The sequence below is a fragment of the Magallana gigas genome, chromosome 9 (genome assembly GCF_963853765.1).
Source record: "Magallana gigas chromosome 9, xbMagGiga1.1, whole genome shotgun sequence".
Taxonomy (NCBI): domain Eukaryota; kingdom Metazoa; phylum Mollusca; class Bivalvia; order Ostreida; family Ostreidae; genus Magallana; species Magallana gigas.
In genome coordinates, this window is record NC_088861.1 from 6,474,771 (window position 1) to 6,492,440 (window position 17,670).

General features: G+C 32.5%; 1 protein-coding gene across 1 annotated transcript; it reads left to right on the forward strand.

The window, feature by feature from the left end:
* The first annotated feature begins 6,923 nt into the window (after positions 1-6,923).
* Positions 6,924-13,036, forward strand: LOC105348823 (mitochondrial carrier homolog 2). The gene is made up of 12 exons (XM_011458387.4): positions 6,924-7,085; positions 7,204-7,291; positions 7,879-7,985; positions 8,484-8,564; positions 9,265-9,322; positions 9,640-9,691; positions 10,233-10,292; positions 10,579-10,672; positions 11,055-11,087; positions 11,773-11,840; positions 12,203-12,272; positions 12,715-13,036. The coding sequence occupies exons 1-12, from the start codon at positions 7,005-7,007 to the stop codon at positions 12,784-12,786; spliced, it is 864 nt and encodes a 287-aa protein (XP_011456689.2). The 5' UTR covers positions 6,924-7,004; the 3' UTR covers positions 12,787-13,036.
* Positions 13,037-17,670: the final 4,634 nt, after the last annotated feature.

A 17,670-nucleotide genomic window follows, 5' to 3' on the forward strand; every position in this document is an offset into this window, starting at 1 on the left:
ATGAAAAATAAAATTACCATTTGATCTTTATGATGTCAACATTGGTTCAAACAAAAATTCTGAAGTTTTAATACTGATTTAACAATCCTACACCATTCCCCTGGTACCCCAATGGTATGGATTTATCAATCAACGATAATATTATTTTGTTATGGTTTTCGCGCGTCTTAAAAGGTTTTAATTTAAACAATAAAAAATAAAACAAGATTTTAGTTCAGTTTTGAGTTTCCGATTTATTGTTTCTAATTTTTCTTTAATAGAAAATAAAATTTAAATTCATGCAAATTGCAAACTGTTAATGAGGCAAAAATAATATAATTATGGGACTTTTTCGGAAATTATTAATACATCTTACTTTAAATAGTTTGTTTTCTTGTATACGGATTCTAGTGAAAGTAAGTATACATAATGAACAGCTCCTACTAGAAATGAATTTTTTGTTTCAAAACATATTTAAGACTTTATCTTAGAAAAGGGCGGTTATTATACACGTTGGTTAATGATAAAAGATATGAAAGGAAATGAGTCTTTTAATGATAAAGTAACTGTTTTTGTGAATATTTCATTTCTCATAGGTTTAAATTACGGTGCTAAATATAGTTTTGATATAGGATCAAGAGCAAGGAAATCTGACGACAACGGAATATTGATATAGGATCAAGAGCAAGGAAATCTGACGACAACGGACTATTGGTAATGAGTTTTAATGTTAAGGCGGAAGAGCGGAACATATCAAACATACCAGTAACAAATTGGTAAGATATCGCCTTTACAGTCAAAGTAAGTGCTTCAACAGCAAAGAATATATATATATATATATATATATATATATATATATATATATATATATATATATATATATATATATATATATATATATATATATATATATATATATATATATATATTAGGGATGTCAAATCGGTCAATTTTTAGTACTCGGTTACTCGGACGTTTTTCCGATCGAGTACCCGGGTACTCGGTAAAAGTGTAAATAAATATGAACAAGTACATTGATAACTGTAAAACCATGGTCACTTTTGTAGAACTAAAACCACATGATCTAATGGGAGTTTCGATCCTAGATTTTATAGTATTACGGGACGGTATGTTGTTGTTTGGTGCGACGATTGACATCAGTTTTTTAAAGCCTTTGCCTTCGACCATTTGTAACGGCATGTAATCAAACACAACCATATCAACAATCGCACGTGTAATATCATCTGTCTCTTTTCCCGAGAATTTACGGCTTCTTGGAGAATTGACAAAATTCCATAAAGTCGGTTGTTTTTCTGGAGTTTCTGGCCTGTCGAATTCCTCCTTATGTTTAAGACGAATGTGATTTAACATGTTTGTCGTTCCCCCCGTATAGGATAAGTTTATTTCGCACAGCTGACATTTTACGTTTTTTGAATCTTCAGTTCTTTTAATATATTTCCAGACCTTTGAAGTCGCTGGCAGCATTTTAGGTCTGTTCAATTTCTCTAATGTGTGCTATCTAATTTATATAATAGACTATATAAACGATGTTTAGTGAAAACAAATCATTAAAGTTAGCCAAAAATAAGGGTAGAAGACAGCCAAAGGTGAGAAAAGCTAGGTAACAGGTTCTTGGTCACGATAATTACTATATAAACACTGCAACAGGCTATAACGGTCATTTAGCATATTTAGAGGCGTAGGAAATCCTAATTACTGTATGTACAAGTGCAATGGACATTTTAAGTTTTAATACCGATGTTTTAATGCATTATTAAATAAAATTAGAAATATTAAAAAATATACATCCGAGTAACCGAGTACCGATCGATTTTAGTATTCGATACTCGGACGTTCGATCGAGTACCCGGTTAACCGGGTACTCGTTGACATCCCATATATATATATATATATATATATATATATATATATATATATATATATATATATATATATATATATATATATATATATATATATATACACACACACACACACACACGCATGAACATTGCAATAACTCTGAAATTGACATATACCTGCCCATAGGGAATGATTTAGATATACATTAAGCACAGAGAAATTCACCTTATTGGAGCTCCACTCCGCTTATACAAACATGATGCGAAAAAATGATACATTATTTATGGTTATCAAAACATTCTGATCTTATAGAGGATCAGTGTGCTATGCGCATTGATGAAGTTTTCCGGTAAATTTTTTCTTTGATACGTCGATCAATAGAAAAATTATTATCTTCATTTCTTAATTTGATTGGGTAACGGTCATACTAATATACATGTAAACCTTCTTCAAGTACAAAGTCAAGTAGAGCAGTTATACAAAATATTTCTAAACAATACCGTAATATTGGTTTACAGGGTGATATTACTGATATACATACATGTATGACAATGGGTTCTCTTAATTCTATTTAGTTCTCTTAACTCTACCATATATACTCAGTAAAACCCTTTTTTTTCATTTAACATTTTTAAAGGAAAATTAACGATTTATATATAGAGAGGAGGTAGTGTCTAAAAGCATGGCTTACTTTAGATAAAGAAAATTAATGCTATTTAGTGGCCTACACCTGTATGCAGTTCAGTTACTGTCCTAAATATTAAATAATGTAAGATATACAATTTGTGTATCAAATTTTCTATCTACTGATACTATCTAATCAAATCAGCAAAATCAACATAAAGATATGAATCCTTTCGACTTTTTTATCGCGATATTAAATGTACATAAGTAATCATGACTGTTTATCCACTTTAGATTCATATTTACACCAGGCAATCTGAATTCCCAGGAGACTGGGTTGCTTCTTTTTAAACCACTACAAGTAGAGCAAATAGTTTAAGTTACCTATCCAAAGAATCCTAAGGGGCTAACACTACTGTCACGATTGCTAACATCAGAGGAAACGGCGAGCTTACTTTGACATTATGTTGCTTTAGACTAGACTAGATTAACGTTTTCTATGATTTAGGTCATACAAACTAAAGATTGATGAATGTTGTCTTCATTATTCATGGTAGCCACATTTAACACTGCAATTCTTTATAAACCTTATGACTGGTAACAAGGACCAAAACGTCAATTAAGACCTTATTAATCTTCTTTTAAGAAGAGTTCTGTAAAAAGACATGTTTCAATTCTCAAATTAATACATGTGTTTTTTTCTGTGCTAAATGATACTTTACATGTATTAATTAATAGCTAAACAAATAAAATCTAAAAAATTTTGGTAAGATCCGATTATTAATTTGCTGACCACCCAACTTCCTATTATAAATATATATAGCTGAGTTTGGAAAGACTACTTTCGATGTTTTTGTTTTCTCTTTAGCTCACTTGAGGTATGTGATAATATGTGTAACTTGAATACCCACATTAAAAAAAGAGATGTTATTCGATTGTTCGCCTTCTCTTGTGCGAAAGAATGTTTACGTCCTATTTGTCTCCGTTTCTTCGATAACCTGAAAAGTTCAATGAGTATACTGACAGTAGACAGTAGACGTAAGCAAGACTGCATATGGGTGGGCTCATGTCGATGACATACATATAGTGGACATGATATAATATCAAATTTGCACCATACTTGAATATTATCATGAATTGATGACCCAAGACGAAAAAGTAATTTCAATATCTTTTGTTGGGCGATAATTTTGGGAAAGGCCACACAAGGGCTATTTTGAAAATTACGGTGTGTGGTCAAATTGGATCTTTCCTCAGCAAAAAAACATATCAACTCATGAAGATTCACTCGGTTTTTTTTTAAATAATAATTAAGTTCTTCTTAATGATTAAAGCTAACAAACTTGCACAATTATGTCTATTGACCCGGATCACCGGCATATCTATCGCAAGGTCTATGATTTTACATTTTACGCACCTGAAAAAACAAATAGAAAACAAAAGTTCTATGTCATAAATTGTTATCGTTTTAGAAAGCCAAGAATAACATATCATTTTTATTCTTGTTTTTTGGGGGGGTTTTTGTTTGGGTTTTTTTGTAAACAAAAACTTTGTTATTTCTAGAGGAAAGACAAATTACTTTTTGTATCGATTTTTTACCTCTTACCGTTTTCGTTGCTTTATTCCGTAAAAAACAAATTGGTCAAGAAAAAAAGACTACGGCTCTAGACGTTTGGCTCAGTAGTGTCTTGAACTGAAAAGAGTGTTAACAAGAACCTACAAGACTTAGTACATGTACTTGTTCACGTTCTTGTTAAAGACATGCATTTATAATGTGTACATACAAAAACATGAATCGATCCTACCTTTTTGTATCTTATTATATTAATACTCTTTTACATGTATCTTATTACTGAGGACAAAAGTCGTACAAATGATAATTCTAATTATGCAATTGTTGATTCCTTGTGAACATTTCAGTATTGCGTCTATTTTGCAGTAGACACTAAGTCTTGCGGTTTGAGTAATGCCTTTACCCATGTAGATGGATTATACCAACAAAAACATCATTCAAACTTGTATGAAGATTTTATATGAATGAAGTACATATATTAATTTGAGTTTATGTCTGGGCCATGTTTCGTGTGGATGACTTCCCGGTAGTGACGTTTGCGCATGCGCGATTATTATATAATAGTTTGGTTCATTGTCGCAAACTACACTTGATTTGCACGGTCCTCTCCTATCTAACCGACGGGGTTATATATTCTAAAACTTAATAAAGCTTTACAATGACAGAATTAAAATCACTTAAAATGTATGCGTAAAAACTTTTCACACTGTAAGTGTGTTAAGCTTAAATTTTCCGGAACTAGTCATGTTAGTGAGAATCAGTGTGTGTTGTGTGTTAATCTCACTGTACTTGTGAAAATCTAGTGAACTGTAAGTACGTTAGGCGTTTGTAGGTACCGTTTTAAGACTGTAACAAGAATAAAGAGCCTCGTTTGACGTAAATCAGACTTAATCGTTTAAAAAAACAAGAATGAAACGTGACAACGGATCATAATGCGTTTGTTTGGCTGAGTCGTGGCAACAGTTGAAGTCGCCTAAGGCGACGGTTTTGAATTTAACCTTTTCCTCGAAAACAGATCTAAAAGTAAAAAGTAAATATGATCTGTTTTCATACATGTAACAAAATCACGGATTATCATCGTTTGTTGTTGTAATAGGTGCGGATCGAGGAATGAACATATACATGGAAAACATATGGCTGGACCGGGAATCGAACCCGGCACCCCTGCAACTCTAGACAGTAGATCTATTACTGAGCTATAGTTTTTGCTTCCACCACATTTTGCTTGATATTTCGATAATCATAAATACCTTTGTGCTCAAACTACGTTCATCCACTAATATGAAAAATGTCCAGATTATCTGTTTTGGAACGTCCCATTTACACCTTCAGGTTTCAATTCACATTCAAAGAAAAAAGTCTACGGAGATTTTGCAGTGCATCAGTCATTAATAAGCCCGGATGATAACGTTGAAAAATTGCGCGAGGTATCCTGAGTACTTACGAATGGAGAAAAGATGTAAACATTTCTTATTATAAATCTCCGTAAGAAATTTGTTTTCGTTCCTGTGAACTTTAATGAATGAAAAATGATAATTGTTCAATGAAGATATCTTGGATATATTCCCTTTTATCGATTGCAACTGTATTTCTTTCACAGGTATGTGTATTTTTTATTAAAAATCATAAAAAGGTGATGGAACCAATTACTTGGGACAGACTATAGATATAAAACAATGCTATAAACTTTTCACACTGACGATTAATGGGATGGTGGTTACAGTTAAGTTAAAGCAGTAACACTATTTCTTTAAACATGTAGTTCATTTGGGTATGATGGTAGAGAGTCTTGAAGAAAAAATATATCATAACCATGGACCATGGCATGGCGTGTACTATTATTTATTAGGTTTGTTACTGACTGACTATAGAAATATTTCGGGTTGATTAATCTCATAGATGGCGAGATATGAAGCCATACATGAAATTGATCAACCGACATATTTCTGTAGTCAGTCAGTAACAAACCCAAGTGTTTTGTTTTCCCGGGAACTATCAAGTGACAGATTATTCACAAAAAGCTATGATCTACACAAACCCATGAATACTTATTGAAATTCTTTGTGGACGAATCTCGAAACTCAGCTGCGGGCAACATTAGGAGGAGACTATGAAAGTTTGATTCGAATTTTCGACTTATCTCGAGAACATATCTTAATTAATTTCTTGTTGATGTTGCATTCCTTTCAAAAGCATTAACATTTTTTCTTGCATATTGCCGGGTACAATTAAGGTATTGCTTGGGTTTATTATTCAAGCTATCGCACAAAGAGACTGCTGGATGCACGCTGATTGCTTTTCTGTTATGTCTCGTCCAATAAACATTACCATTGTATAAATGTACAATAACATCTAATGAAGTACTATATAATATATATCTCAAGCGAGCAATGTCAAATATGAATAGTTAACCCCAATAATTGACAAAAATGAAGGCATTGTAGATTGCTGTGTGTAGGCCGGGAAGTTGACAAATTAAATTATAACATGAACATCTACATGTATACCATAATTCACACAAAGTACAATTTAGGGACGAAACAATATCATGGTTTAAGACATTATAGGGAAATAATTGTAAGTACATATACATACAGAATTTTTTTGAGCCCCCACCCCACCCCCACCCACACATAAGTTTTATCCGAGTGCCACTTTCTTACCACTTTCAAAAACGAAAAAAAACAAAGATGCTACACATGGCATGCATGTCTGCTGAATCCTTTAATTTTTATGCAGCTTATACTTTGTTGCACTGTCCTTTATTGAATTGAACTACATGTCTACGAAAAATTGGTGTCGATCTGTGAACTAACATTAATTTATTATTGGGCCGTATCACTAAGTATGCACAAAAAAAGGAAATGAATGAGGAGAAGAGTCCATCGGGATCGGAATACAGATATTGTACAGTGGGATAGGTAGAAGATAAAAGATCAAAGATCTTTTTTCAATTATTATCAAGATGACGCTAGTACCAGCAGGAGTAAGTGCTGTTATCATTACAGCATTGCATCCTCTAGGATATGCTAAAGTTTTGATACAGGTATGGATCTATTACGGAGACTAATGCCGCTATTACCGGAAGACAAAATGAAAGTAAATATTATTTCGAATTTTCTCGGTCGATTTGCCTTCTATAACTTAATGCTTTTGTAATCCAGTTAGGGCATGAACCACTGCCTCAATATTCTGCAAAGGAGTTGTTATGGAGAAGAACTAGAAATTACTATCCAAGTGTCTTTTCTTACAGTAAGATTGAAAAAATATTTCATTAATAGATAATTTTATCACTAACTCCATCCCAAGTATCTGTTTCCACTCGTTGACAAACTGTGCAAGGAGTCCTCTAAAGAATTTCCCATCATAAAATCCCATAGGAAATTAATTTTTGCTCCTATGAATTTTCCTGGGTGAAAAAGATGCAAATCTTAGATTTTCTGCCATATATTGATTTCAGTCATTTATTAATTTTATATCCCTTTTCGATTTGCAATTTCTTGGAACGTCATTTATGTGCTTTCATGTTATTTACAAGGCAAAATCTCATAAGCAGTAAGCTTAATACTATTCTTTTTTGCCATGTTTTTTCAACCTGATGAGATAGGACATGGAACCTTGGGAATTTTTCATTTTAGCGAACAATTATTGTTTTAATCCTTAGGTATTGATGAATAAGAAATAATTAATTTGGGAAAATTAACAGCAAACAATAACTTGAGATGGAGTATAGCCTGGTATTAGAATTACATGTATATCAATTTAGTATTATTCTGTCAGCATTTACAACTGATGCAACAATCTTTACAGGTGTTTATTCTTAAATTGTTTAATTTTAGTCAAACACATCAAAAGTCAAGATGGTTTCACTGGCTTGTACAGAGGGTTGATTCCAAGAATTCTAGAAGGAATAGTTGGAAGCATTGTCACACAAAATGTGACTGAGGTACTTCAGGGGAGTCATTAAAATTTAAATGGCCTCCAATTTTTCAGGATTTCATGAGTATATTATACCTTGCAATTGCTAATTACCAGTAATATCCATAATGAATCATAAAACTTAATAGTCTTTATTAATTATTCATTTATAGAGAACTCACAAAGTTTTGTTGAAACGAACCTTGGAAAAATTGATAATGTGCATAAATTAAAATTGGAGTGGCCATGCATACAAATTTAAAATAATTCCAAAGTAGTGTCTAAATAAATATGTAATATAATTATTAGAAATCAAATTGAATAAAAAAACTGTTAAGAGTTTAATTATATTTTGCATGCATTTACTTATGCTTGATATCATATCATGTCTTTTTAAAGATTAAGATTTATTTGATGTAAAAATTATGATGATATAAAATTTAAATTTCAAGATTATTATGAATTATATGATTGCAAAAAATAATTACTCACATAGCTGTTCATCAACATTGTATCTCTTTCTAAGTACATGAAGAAAGCCTTGCCTGGCAAAGAGGATGTCGAAGATTCAGAAGTCCAAATATTTATCAAAAGTTTTGGTATGCAGGTACATGTATGTCCTATGAAATGGAACATGGTGCAATTTTACTTTACTGACCTCAATGGCCTTAGAATACCTCAGTCCACCACCACTGATGAATGGATGGCTTGAGTATTAAATGAAAAGAACTAAAAATGAAATATAGATTTTCAGCCTGAAAATTTTCATCTTTTATCAGTTCTCTATTTATAAAAGTTCTCAAGTATTGATATTTTTTTTTTTTACTTAACATAAATAGTCACTGCATGATCATGAAAAAAAATGGATGCATGCACAGGGTTAATTCCACTAAGTATGCAAGAAAGATACTGATGTCATTTGATTTGTATTGTACTGTAAGCCAATTTTTATTTGTGACAATTTCATTTCACAATCTATCAGAGATAAACTGGTTTGCAGTGACTTATTTTCACAATCAGCATGTATATTATCCGGAAAATAAAGTACCAGAAATAATTTGAGAACTGGTTGAAAATGTTTGTGACTTTTAGGCTCTTAAGAATCTTGCAGAATTTTCTTGCACACAGATATAAGATGGTTTACAGTGGTTTATACCTTGATGAAATACAGTCTAATGAATTTAATACATGTATATTTTAATAGTTTTGTCTTTTGACTAGCAAATATGGATACATTCTGTATAAATTATATTTATGAGTGATAATTACATCATAACATGGTTTGTTGGGGTTTTTTTAAATCTCAGACAAGCAGAGAAGTCGTTGCCAAGATTGTCGCAACAATTGCTAGCCATCCATTCCATGGTAAGTTTCCATAGTTATGCTGCATTCGACAAAATACAAATATTGGACTAATTTAATTTCAACAAGATAGTCACAACAATGATACTAGTACTGTCACACATGAATTAAAAGTGTTAGATAATTAGAGTCAAACTGAGAATAATGGAATAATACCTTGTTATTGACAATCTTATTTAATATCTCTCTAAGTTTCCTTTTTTTAAATGTTATGTATTAAAAGAAAACTGTGCAAAAGTGTTTACTGCATGCATTTGTCCCTTATAACTGATGACTTTAATGGCTTTATCTTATCAGTGTATTATCTTATACTTTTTTAGTGATAGCTCTGAGAAGCATGGCCCAGTTTGTAGGAAAGGAGGAACTATATAGGTAACTCTTAAAATATTATTGGACTGTATGTACATTGTTGGACATGTATTGTGCAGCACAGTCTAGAATCTTTCACGTGTATCCAGCTCTCTCATGGTCAAGAGAAGGGCATACATTGGGCGCCATCAAGACACCCATTGGTCCTGCTGTTGTTTGAACCCAGATCCTCTAGCTTGCATACAAGTCCAACATTATATCAATCAGAATTAATTCAGGGCAAGAAGGAATGCTGTGTATCTGACTCAACCACATTTGAATTAAAGCACTATAAAGAAATAAAGAAATAACGTTACTGCAACAGACGTTGCTTTACAGTTACTTGAAGTAATTACAATAAAGTATTATTGGATGGAAGGGGGTTGGATTTCTGAATATCATTCGAAAAGAACAATTAGGGCAAGAATATTTCATTTCAAATCATTATTTACAACAAAGTAAAATAAATCAAGTACATATACACTTTGACTAATGAAATATACATGTAATAAACAGTCTATAGTACCTTTGTATGAAATATGTAACAATATAATCTTCTTTGTAGTGGTCCTTTAGTCTCGGTTCAAGAAATTTACAGTAACGAAGGAATAGCAGGATTTTTTGCGTAAGTAGTATGTGTTAGAATAGAATGATGAAGATTAGATAATCGGTTATTTCTAATTGCATTGATCAATGTAGTTTGCGCTTTCTTTACATGAAATTTTTTAAATAGACAACTAAATTCATTTATTGAATTGCATGATATATACATGTAAAAACTTCTCTGTTTATAATTAAAAGGGTATAAGAATATTTATAAATCACATATAATTGTAAGACTATTTTTAAGCCAAATAGAAAAGTATCTCTTTTTTTAACATGTCTAATCTGATACAATATATGAATTTCAGTGGCCTCATTCCACGCTTGATTGGAGATGCAGTTGCTATAGCGCTCATCAACTTCCTGTCTGAATTAGTGAACAGATACCTCTTATCAGAAAAGGTTAGAAATCTTTGTATCTAAATTAATCCCCAGTTTGCCTGATTATTTCATCAGAAAAAACTTAGATAATGTAATAAATAGTTTATATTATATAGATTGGATGCCACGATGGTTCTTGTGCAATATGTACAATAAATTACTGTTGAATCACATTTGCAAAGTTCACAGATAGGAAACACTTAGCCTGTGATATTAATGTAATTTCTTATCATCCATGAAGTCTATTTTGCTACAAAGTAAAATGTTCATGACTTCGAATTGCTCATTCTGGTTTCAAAAATGTTACTTTTTGTATACCCCTTTTTGATTAGGGGTTGCTGTTACTCTTGAATGATCAATTGTTTTGCTATTTTAATTAAATTCTGTTTAATTATAATTACAGGAACACAAAGCATACACAGCAGCAGCTTGTAGTGTGAGTTTTTGAGCAGATTTTCATTCAATCAAATTTCTAAGTCTATTGTTATTGATTTTGATAGTTAATATCCAATACACAAAAAGGCAAGTGAATAGTAATAATCGATTTGTATGTTTATCTGTTTTATATCTCGTTTATTGTTTGTTATACCTTATGTTCCTTGGAAAATGAATCATATTGTGTGTGTGTGTGTGTGGGGGGGGGGGGGGGGGGGGGGGGCTTTATTCGTTGCCAAAAGTAGACATTAATTTCAATCTTCCTTGTCAGTCCCAAAAACTGCCCAAAAAATTATCAATATTTAAAATGTTTCATGCAATTTATCCAAACCAAATATTAATAAAATACATATGGATACCATTACTGAAAAAAGTTGATTAAAATGAACTATTGTATATAATACATATTAACTCTTCTGTTGTCACTACGTTAATAATGTAAAAGTCACTTGCCCAGTTCCAATTTAACAGATAATATAAAAAAAAAAAAACACTGATTGATGACATGAATTTGATGTGCCATGTCTTATTCATGTACATTCCACTTCATGGATGTTTAATTAAATTTTATTTTATGTTGCATTATGTTGATAAATTTAATTCTTACATGTTACTTTCAATGTTTATGAAGTTTAAAAGTAGACGTAACAAAATAACTACTTGAGTGTTATCATTTCTGCTTACAGCTCGTTGTCACACAGTTTACATATCCATTTGAACTGGTGTCCAGGAATATGAGTGTCAAGCCAGCAAAGTAAGCCCTATATTTAGAAGAGAATTAGATAAAGTTCTACGAAATATCTGAAATTAAGAAATGTGTATAAGTAAGCATGAACAGCCATTTAAAATTTCATTGTTAAATATTTCTTATTCAAGTAACCTCTGACCTTTCACCATTAAAATGAATATAAAAGATCTTATTTAAATATTTGGCCCTTTTATCTGCTATTCACACTCTTTTCATAGACATTTCTGGAAGTTGTTTCCTTTTATGTGTTGGTAGTTGGAAGTCCTAAAAAATTAAATATTTCACAAATACATGTACTTGTAAGAGCACTTTAATGGTATTTTTGGGTAAATTATTGGATTTTAATATTATAAAAATATTTCTCACAGTTTAATGGCAGCAAAAAATATGCCGGATTACACAGGGTGGACGGACTGTTGGAGAATGCTCAGACAGAATGTAAGCTATTGATCATCTAATGACAGTCAATCTAATTAAAATTGCATTTGTAGATCTTTGATCAGCTCCTTATTGATCGCTAAATGTGTTGCGATCTATTAGGAGTGGATCAAAGATTTAATTTTAATAAGATTGAGTGACAGTGTAGTAAAGTTAAAGCAATCAAAACTTTTTCATGTATACGAAATATCCATCTCTGTGATAGAAGAGATGTAGATGGTTTATAAAATCATTAAACTGATATATGTATTGTACAGTAAAACACATTTATAGTGAACTTGCTTATAAAGAATTGACGCTTACAGCGAAGTGATTTCATTTCCCGTGACTTTATTACATGTTGCTATTTTTGTTAAGTAAATGAGAGACCATGAGTATGCAAAATCTATTAAATATGTTTTAAGGGATTAGCAATTTAAAAACTATTTCTCTCAATTTTTAGGGAGAGCTCTCAAGGGGCTCAAACTTGTTCATCAGAGTCGTTCGAAGGTGCCAAGAAAAAAATCGGATTTAGGAATTCAGCAGAAGGAGTGCTTAACTTGCTTTACAGACCTGCGCAGTGACAAATGTAGAATGAGATTGAATGAAACCATGGGACCATATAATGTTTTCTTGATGGAAGTGCCATTCTTAATGTTTAATTGAAAAGTTAAGCAGACTTGACAGTTGTTAGGAGAACTTTCTGTCATGAATAATTGAACTGATTAAAAACCTGGAAGATTGCTGCCTAGTATATATTTGATAATGAATCTGTTTTAAGTTTATCTATTGTTTTGTTCAGTTTTTTCATAAAAAAAAGGTTGAGAAAATTTTGCAAAAATTTGGAAGCACAATACACATACACACAAATTCACCCTTACTCTCCAATGCCACCAATGAATAAGTACTAGTCAAATATTCAAGATAGTGTTACATACAAACATGAGGTTTGTAGTGATAATGGTGTTTTAAAATACCGTGACGTATTGCTGTTTTTGAAAAAGTGCTCATTTTGGTTGGGGGGGGGGGGGGGGGTAGGTAAAGAGTAGTTGTACCCTTTTCACATTTTGACATCATTTTTGGAGTTTTGGACATATACCGGTATTTTAGCTCACCTTAGTTGAAGGGTTCAGTGAGTTTTACTAACCCCATTCTGTCCAGTATGTCAGTCTATTGGCCAACTTTTTTTTCATTTCCATCTATTCCTCCAGAACAACTAGGCCAATTACAACTAAACTTGGCAAAATGCATCTTTAGGTGAAGTGCTTTCACGTTTGTGTCAAATGAAAGACCAAACTGTCCTTGAAGGGTTGATGATAAGAAATTGATGGAGCTAGGGGATGTTGTTTATAACCGTTACAAAACCCTGCTTCTGACAACACTTAATATAAAAAATATGGTTAAGTAGAGCACTTAAGTATCCATACTGAATATCACAATGAATTACAGATAAATGCATTTTTTAAAAGAAATAATAATATACTTATAGTGCTGCTTGTAAATTAATATAATACAATTTTCATCCCAATTGTCGAAAACCCACAAAATTCTGCCTACAATTTATATACTCTGGGTCATGGCCAATTCCATGAGATTTCTCATTCTTGATTTGCAACTTTTAAAGTCTTTCGTGTAAAACATCTCACCAATGGTGTTAATACTAATGCTAACATTTGTATTCTTCAAATGGCTCCTTTCTAAAGTCAGCTCAGGCTGTTGCGATCCTCATTATACTCACTGTATACAGGGGAACGAGTAAATACAATGTATATGTACCAATTTACAGATGGATCGACACGTATGATATGGTTTCCAATTTTGACAGCTAGTATTATCAATTTAAACGGATAAAGAGAAACTATTGAAAGCCCAACTCATAGCCAATATATATATCATCTGAGGAAAACAGGTACATGTATTCAGCATTATCTGAAATCGAAACGTTGGCCTTTATGCAGTTGTATACATCGACTTCCGTGAGATTTTTCTACCTATATAATTAAATATACATGTATATCTTCAAAGAATTAAACATTTTACTTGGCCTTTTGCCAATGAAAATGTTTTAAACTTTACTTTTCAGCGTCTCTCTATTATTATACTTCCGTAAATTATAGACCTTTGCTATTTCATTGAAAATGGTTCTTTCGTAAAGTAAACCAATCATGCTGCAATTGTGTTCTCTCAGTTAATCAACCTAGGATGGAGCGACACACTTAACGCCTCGAGTGCATTTAATTTAATTTATTAATAAGTTAAAAGAAAGGAGTAAATATAATCTTTGACGATTCATGCGAGTTATAAAGGTGGCGATCATTAACGCGGGGTTTTTTTCTGCACCGTCGCCAACTTCATATCCTGCATGAATCACCAAAGAAAACATTTTATTGTTAAAAAATAATTTTACATGAAATATTTTGTTTGTTTGAGATTTTTTTTAGGAAATTGAAACCACAAATAGGTAAACCATGTTTAATAAATATATATAAATTTGTTTGTGAAATTCTATGTTAATCATAATTTTGGGAGACTGGATGGTCATCGCATTTGCTAAATATTTACCAAATATATAAATCCGTTGCTATATGCAATTTCTGCTGTTAAAAGACACCAATGATGCTAATCTGAAGAACAACCATTAATGAATATTTGTATAATTTATTATTTCTTTTCAAGGTGTAGTCATCGTTAACGTTGAAGGCTATGTCCTAATTTACATGTTCTTCAAATGGTTTTCTGTCAAATATTGCAATATGAATTATTGATTCAGTAGCATCCATTTACATGTTGTAGTCAACGTGTCCCATTATCAATATCTGTAAGAGGACAAAGACATTCTGGCGAAACCTCTATGCAAAGTATCCTCCTCATCGGAATCATCAGAATCATATTGATCCGTTTCCTCCTCTGAGGATGAAGAAGCGCTCTCAATCCAGGTCCTCCATAGATGACCACCTGGGTCCCCTCTCACTTCAATATCAAGACCAACTGCGCATTTTAGAGGGCTGATTCCATCCGCTATGGTTACAGGAATTTCTTTACATTCACCCAATTCTTCAAGTTTCTTGAAAATCCACAGCCTTCGGTTGTCCGCCGATATGTAGTCGCCATAGCGGTACACAACCTCAATGGTGCCTATGTCATCAATACTACAATTTCCAGACAAAATGTCGTCCAGAGTTTCACCAATCAGTACTCCAGCATGTTCAGTGCTTTTTCCAAATCTGTTTGAAATTGAGTCTTGGCTGTAGTAAATCTCAGAGGGAGCAAGCCACATATTGATTGAATCACCGAGTTGGAATTGAAAACGAAAGTAAATTTCCAAAAATATGACGTAATACTGGGGCTGCGTTCAAGATCGTAACAGCGAGCCCAGCCGCTACGTAGTAGATAACTAGGTCTATAGAACGGACCGCTAGGTTAGCCGCTAGGTCTCAGATTTGAAGTTGGAAATATACAACTAAAGACTAATTACATCGACATAATTTGTTAATTTCAAGCGGAATTATAACGTAATATGTTAAAATTCATTATAACTTAGAGGATGAACAAAATATCACTAAGTAAATATGTTTCATGTTTGTAACAAAGTGGTAACTAAGGTAGTCATCTTGAATTTGACGCTGATCATAATATATTTAGGCTACGCTTATCTACGTAGCGGCTAGGCTAGCTTACCGTTCAACTACGTACATGTAGCCCTACGTAGCAGCTACGATCTTGAACGCAGCCCAGTGTGCACACATTCACCCCTGCGAATGTGTTCGGAATGTTTTCTTTACCTTTGCTAAGTATGTATATAATCCAAAGGTGCTAGAATGAAAGTTCACGAGACTTCCCCGAGATTTGTATAGTTCGTGTGAAAGAATTTGGGGGAATAAGCCGTTGCAAATGCCCACGGCCCTCTCATACGTCTTATAAGAAGTAATAAACGTACGAGTTAACTGGGCATTTAAACGGTGGACAGTATTGTCCAAATAAAAATGAAAGGGGCAATCGACATTTGAAAGGCGTAAATGCTCTTAAATTTTGTAGTATTTACATATACTTTAAACTAGCAAATTTAGAATGACAATCACATACTCATTTAAAGAGTTAAAATACAAAAATGTTGATTACTTTCTAGCAATAATTAATTTACCTCAGTCATCGTTTACAACCCCTAACGCAGGGGAGTCGACAAAGAGTATGGGGGAGTCGATTTTTGCGCTTCGGAGACAGAAAGAATTTAGTTAACTCCTTTTGTACGTATTCAAAACTAGTATACTCAAAAAAATAAACAGTGGTGTCGGAAGCAAATAGAAAGGGGGGGGGGGGGGCTAGACGTATAAAAAATCTTGACAAGCAAAAAATAGGTCCTTGCTACGTATAAATTTGCAAAAAAGTGGGGGGAGGGGCTAAGTCCCCCTTAGCCGCCCCCCCCCCCTCCCGGTTGATATATACCACACGGTCTAGTGGTCTTTGTGTCTTTTGGTAGAACTACTATGCTTTTTCTTTCACAACAAAACACGCATTTGTAATGTGATTTTCCTGGCGATACAATTGGAAGTGAAGTACATGCCTAGTTAATCGTTGAATTTTCTTTAGGCGCATACTGTATATTTGACTTTAAGTTAGCTTGTATTCTGCATTTTGTGCACAATTACATGCTTTTGTCCAGCGTATGTCTTTATTCTGTGTTAACAAGACTCTCAAGGATTAAAAGATGGAACGTTTTTTCTTGCCATTTAATTGTTTCTTGCATGCACAACAACCATTTGTTTACAACATGAAATCGTGCAATCTCAAAGAGAATAACATACATTTTATATTTTATAAAAGTAGTAGAAAACGCATATCAAATAATTTCAAGTTATTATAAGCAAATGTTTATTATTAGGAAAGGGAAAAAAAGGAAAATTACATTTTAACAATGTATATTATGAAGTAAAAAAAGAAAATTACATTCTAACAATGTAAACAAAAAGACAAAAAAAAACCATAAAGCGTACGATTCGAACACCCACTTTTACAGTTACATTTGTTTAAGGAACTCCTCGCTTACCACTACACCACCGATTCGCTTGTTTAGATGCTATAATATAGCTGATTCTATTGTTATCAGTTTTACGCAAACGACTGGACTTAGTCATTTAAAGACCAATCTTAAAAATTAAAAGAAGAAAACTTACTTTTTACCATAGAGTAGGTTTTCGTACCATTTTTTGGAAAATTGAAAAAGAAAAACGTTAATAATATGTGTTAACAATATTTGTTCTTTAAAAAATGGTACGATGACCCACTCTATGAAAAATATTTAATTCGAACATCCGATTTCTATATCATTTTGCTGCCATATTATCATATAACTATTTTGTTGTCTTAATATCAATTAAATGTGAAGTTTCTTTTTGTGGGTTATGACAACACTGAATGTATA